Source organism: Polyodon spathula, unplaced genomic scaffold, assembly GCF_017654505.1.
Source record: "Polyodon spathula isolate WHYD16114869_AA unplaced genomic scaffold, ASM1765450v1 scaffolds_3755, whole genome shotgun sequence".
In the NCBI taxonomy this organism is placed as follows: Eukaryota; Metazoa; Chordata; class Actinopteri; order Acipenseriformes; family Polyodontidae; genus Polyodon; species Polyodon spathula.
The window spans coordinates 4,283-9,612 of NW_024475214.1; the positions used below are offsets into that span (position 1 = coordinate 4,283).

The window sequence follows — 5,330 nt, forward strand, 5'->3', positions numbered from 1 at the left end:
TATTGATTAAAGATTTCCCTATTGTCCCTCTGAATGCATTGATTCTGCTCCAGTGTGGGAACCTGCAGTCTTGCAGGGACCCACAGATTGATATGGAGATTTCAAAGAGTGCATACAAGTGTATATTGTCAGGTATAGCTGAATATCAAGGTATGTGTGTGTAATATACAACATGAGCTGGTTTGTATAGATTTAAAGAAGTTTCAGCACCAAGGATAGCACCTGTTACCCAACAGACAGCCTTCTCCCTCACTGTCTTCACTGCTAATCACAGCAGGATATATATTCAAGAAGAGACACACAGTAAAGAAATATAGTTCAATTGCTTTATTTGATTGACACATGAGACACGTGTCACTCACAGATTTCAAGGCTGTATTCATCAGACAGTTCTGAGGATACACAATACACTGCATCGATAATGCCCTGATACAGGCTACTCAAAAAGTCAATTTCTACAGATACTCTGCACTCTGATTTACAAAATCACTACCACACCTTGAAGAAAACTTCAACACAACATATTTCATATAAGATTCACTCAGCGTGAGCTACTCTTTGAGATACTGCCTTTATAAAAGGCACACATACACATTATACAGTATTTAAAATAATGTTTTTCAGCAATGCACACACACGTCTTGTCTAACAAGTTACAATAAGAGGATATTGCCTTCGCAGAAGACACACATACATGTATAACTGTATTGATAGTATCTTAATATTTCTTTACAATGAAAGATCAAGTTCATATTTTGGGAATAGTTTTTCATCAATAATACAGATTTCTCGTGTAACAAGATACAATAAAGAGATGCCACCTTCATAACAGGTCGTTACATAAATACTGTTTGTAGTATTTCAGTGTTACTTTATAAAGAAATACCAAACAGTTTCAGCAATGCGTACACACTTCCTGTGTAATTATTTACAATTACAGATATATTGCCTTCACAGGAGGCATGAATACCCATACTATTTCAAATAATTTCTCTGCAGAGAAAAATAACTTTCAAACAATTTAAAAATCGTTAGCATTAGCTATGCATGCACAATTCTTGTGAGACAAGATTCTATTCAGGATATACTGCCTTCACAGAGGACAGGAATACCCGAGTTTTACTCATCATAATATTTCTATAAACAGAAATGACTTTGAACTAAACAGCGTCATCGCTGCATACACACTTCTTGTATAAGAAGAATGAACAAATACTAGCGTTCACAATATTGCCCCAGCATTGGGTACCTATTGTGGTTCCTTTCAGTCAATGAAAGTAGCATTAAAATCTTCTGCACAAGCAAAAGAGGAAGGGAAACACCCCCTACACAATGAGAATTACTGTATATGCTCATCATAGACAGGCATGTTGAATTCTGTATGTCAAAGTGTTCAAAGTGACAGTGTCCGTTGTGATCTACCAGGGCCGCCAGAGGGCACTCTTCACCGGGGTCGCCTCTTTGACGGGGATCTGATGCACTGGAGAATTCTGCGCAGCTTGGAAATGGTTCAGTAGTTTTCTCTGGGTTTCTGTCTTCATTTCATCCCGGGAAAGGAAGCGCACGATTTCTTGCACACACCTGGAGTAGCCTTCGTTTCCCGTCGCTGGCCGGGCGGAGGCGCTCTGTCTCAGGTAGCAGACGGTCATTTCCAGGATGTCCGCTTTCTCCAGTTTGGAATCGGGCTGCTGCTTCACGAATTCTTTTCCCAGTAACGTCTTGAGCTGCTCGATGCTGCTGTTGATACGATCTCTGCGCATCTTTTCAACCACCGGTTTTCTCAACTGTGAAAAAGAACAAGGTACAAATTCGATTAATAACCTGGTCGTGAGGGAATAACAACTGAAGTTTTGAAAACACAAAATATGAAAAAAAATAATCATATGTGCTCATTTAGTCTCAACTTACCTTGTTTGTCATTGCCACGTGTCCCTGTGAGTATCGCATAGCTGCAGTGATTGTAGGTGCCATTGCTGGAGTCACGGTGCTGTTAGTACCGCTTTCTCTGGAGCTTGGAAGTGTCAGATCTGCTGGTTTTAGCTACAAGCATCTCCCCTATTTATACTCTCCAATCTCCATACGAATGTGTGGGGCTCGGGCTTGTTGGAGTTTCTCACACTCAGCAGCCAATCGGCGCGCTCGGGAGGACAATGGGAGAAGCTGGAATTGTCACATGCTGAATGAAGTGCTTATTGACGGAGGAGAATAGCCAACTCCCAGGAGAGCAGGTGCAGGGGGGGGGGGCGTGCATAGCGGGTGACTTGCAGGGGGTTATGTGAATCTGGAAAAGTGGTGACCCCACCAAAATATCAGATCTGCAGACTGATGTTGGGATCAATGACATTGAAACATCACAGCACTAGTAATTGAAATAAACACAGGCATGTGCCACATATGTTCGGATAGCAGCAAATGAGCGACGCAGAGAAGCATTAATATCCGATATGACAGGAATGATGTTTTACTGCACGGGAAAGGAATCAACATTACAGGCAGTAGGCTCTATGGCACCTTTAATGGTGTGGTTCCTGAGTAACAGATTGTTGTCAATCACACTTTCCCCCCAATGAGAAATGGTTTCCCAGGTTTCAGGTGTGAAGACGTTATGCGCGATGCACGGCACAGTTCTAGAACTGTGTCCAACCACGAATATGATTCGAAGTTATTCGATTATCTGCAAACACGTACACGTGGTCCATATTTTTATGTACACTATTGTATTAACATTTAATATACTGTCATTTTGCTAAATATACGATTTGAGTCGATCCCTTGTGCTCGCTTCCACATGCACAAGTAGAAAGACGCTTGTCACAAGGAGCACAGCTAAACAGCTACTTCTAGAGGAGACCTCCAGTCTCTCCAGGGTATAATAATGCAACTCGAGCCTTCATTGAACTTTGGAAACTGCGCTGCGCAAAGCTTCCCACTCTCGCTCGTATTCATTGCTTTGGACACTATGACAATAGACGCGTGCCTTGTTACACAGCGCGTAATTCACAGAGATCTCCTTTTGATTGTGAATAGAGGACACGCTCCACCCCAAACACCATATGTGTGTTCATTGTGTGGAAAAAAAAACTGACAGCGTTACTCATATTCATACCCCATCTATCTCAATATCTTCTCTCAACCATTTCATGTTCACTTCTCATCTGTATCGACGCAGTCGCTTTACATAATTAAACAGAGAACTCAGATGTTACCAAAGTAATCAGTTAAAAGTGTAAAATCTGTTTCTAGAACCAAGCTGCACGTGTGTTTGGAATGTGATGGACTCCGAACGTTCTGCAGCCCGTTCCCAGGTTACAGAATCTCACTGCCCTGACGGTGTAGCCTTCAAGCACACCCCATCACCTGCTCTCCTGGGACTAGGCTATTAGCAAACAATACACTGTTAACGCGTGCTAGCCCATGCGTGTGCTATTGCACTGTTGGCTCATTTACCCCCCCCCCCCCCCAAGATGTTGCAGGTATTCCTGTTTTCGGCTATTATTAATCCAAATAAATGCATCAGTAAAGAATACCTAGACGATATGATCAAATTGTATCTTCCTACTATAGCACTGCTTCCCCGTCTGCTAGGTCAATGAGTCTCACGGGGTTTAACAGACTCCTAAAAGTGTGGGTCTTGCGCTCGGTGCAGTTTCTCACACATGCATGTATTCAGCAAGACAATGGGAGCAGCTGGAACCCCGTGGGCAGGCGAAGGGGCGGGGAGCACTCGAGAGGCAGTCTGTTCAATGGTTTTGTTCAGCGCTGGGAACGAGCTGACCCCGGGGCTCCACACACAAGCGACCCTGACACCCATTGCAGGCTGCTCTGATGTGAATGTGTTACTCAAATGCATAGATTGCACTGGGCGTTGGTCGTGAAACCAGAAGCGCTTCCTCTGAGGAAAGGCTCTGCTATGATGGCAGCAGTGTTAGTAAGCAGGTTCCTATCAGAGCGCGTTCCCTCATCGAAGGCATAGCGCTGGTACCGTTTCATTGGCGATGCCTTTTAATATAGAATCTTCTGAATGCCTATAGAATATACATACATTCGTCTTCTAGCAATAAATGTATCTTCTTCTAATGAAAGGTGAAGAATAAAAAAATAAGGTTGACTCTACAAAGCTGAAACTAAATTTGGGAACGTAAGAAAATGCAATACAAGATGTCACTGTAAAATCGAATGTGATGATTCATATAGCAAGATATATATTTTCTCTAAACATGATTACCAGATGCTTTATCCTCATTTAAAGACTGTTTTGTATAAGTTATCATATGTTATGGTACTGGTTCTGTGTCAATGAAAAGGATGTTGCCACAATGCCCTTCTAATTCAGATTGGCATTAACAAGGCACGCGTCTTTTGTGTGAATGTGACCTCTCTCAGCCGGTGAAGGGTGGGAAAGCTCTGGCGAGTAAAGCCACAAGTTGCGACGCGATAAACTCAGCGACATCTGTTCGTTCATAAAGTTTATGAAGACTTTGCAACGACAGATTTATTATTCTCAACACCACAGGGGAATATTATCAGCACAGTAATGAAAGTGAATACACCTGCATGTATTATTATTATTATTATTATTATTATTATTATTATTATTATTATTATTATTATTATTATTATTAATCTAATGTCACATAACGGGCGTTTTCCATACAAAGGAGATATGCGATCATTTAAAAAGCCATTTATTAAGTGTCTGTTTATATTTTACAGATTTCCCGAGTCAGTGTAAGACTACACGAATACCTAAACCGATCGATAGCGCTGACTGACAGCGATCTGAATATCAGAAAGCATTCATTTTCCCTCCAGATGGTCTGTGACGTCAGGCCCTCGCTGTCATACAATACAGACCCAATTACCGTCACTAATGCGACATTCTGCACGGCGCGCTGCTGCTGTCCTGAATCGAGCGCAGCACAGCACAGAGTGTGGGAAACTCTGAGCAGCCTTTTACTCACAGACTCTACTGGCAGTAAGAGGAAAGCTGCATCTGTGACATCTGGAAGAGCTGCTCTAAGGATGTGCAAACATCACCCATAGAATTGAGGACAGCTTTTAGCAGGGTTTCCCCACTCCAGCTCCAGCTGTTCTATTGAGAACAATGAACCCGAGGCACTAGCATAATGCTGCGCAAACACATGCGCATTGCTGCAAACCGGAGCAACAGGAGGGTTATTCAAACAATCCAGATCTTTATATATCTATCAAATCAATTTCCAAACTGTTCTCCGAAGCTCATTCTAAACTATATTACAGCATACGTGTCAATTGTATACTTATTAAATACATTACAAATAGTTACAGGAACGACACTAATGTGGTTTAGA

General features: G+C 42.1%; 1 protein-coding gene across 1 annotated transcript; it reads right to left on the reverse strand.

The window, feature by feature from the left end:
* Nucleotides 1-1,342: 1,342 nt before the first annotated feature.
* Nucleotides 1,343-2,017, reverse strand: LOC121312260 (transcription factor HES-5-like). The gene is made up of 2 exons (XM_041244184.1): nucleotides 1,909-2,017; nucleotides 1,343-1,784 (listed from the first exon to the last, which is right to left on the reverse strand). The coding sequence occupies exons 1-2, from the start codon at nucleotides 1,969-1,971 to the stop codon at nucleotides 1,419-1,421; spliced, it is 429 nt and encodes a 142-aa protein (XP_041100118.1). The 5' UTR covers nucleotides 1,972-2,017; the 3' UTR covers nucleotides 1,343-1,418.
* Nucleotides 2,018-5,330: the final 3,313 nt, after the last annotated feature.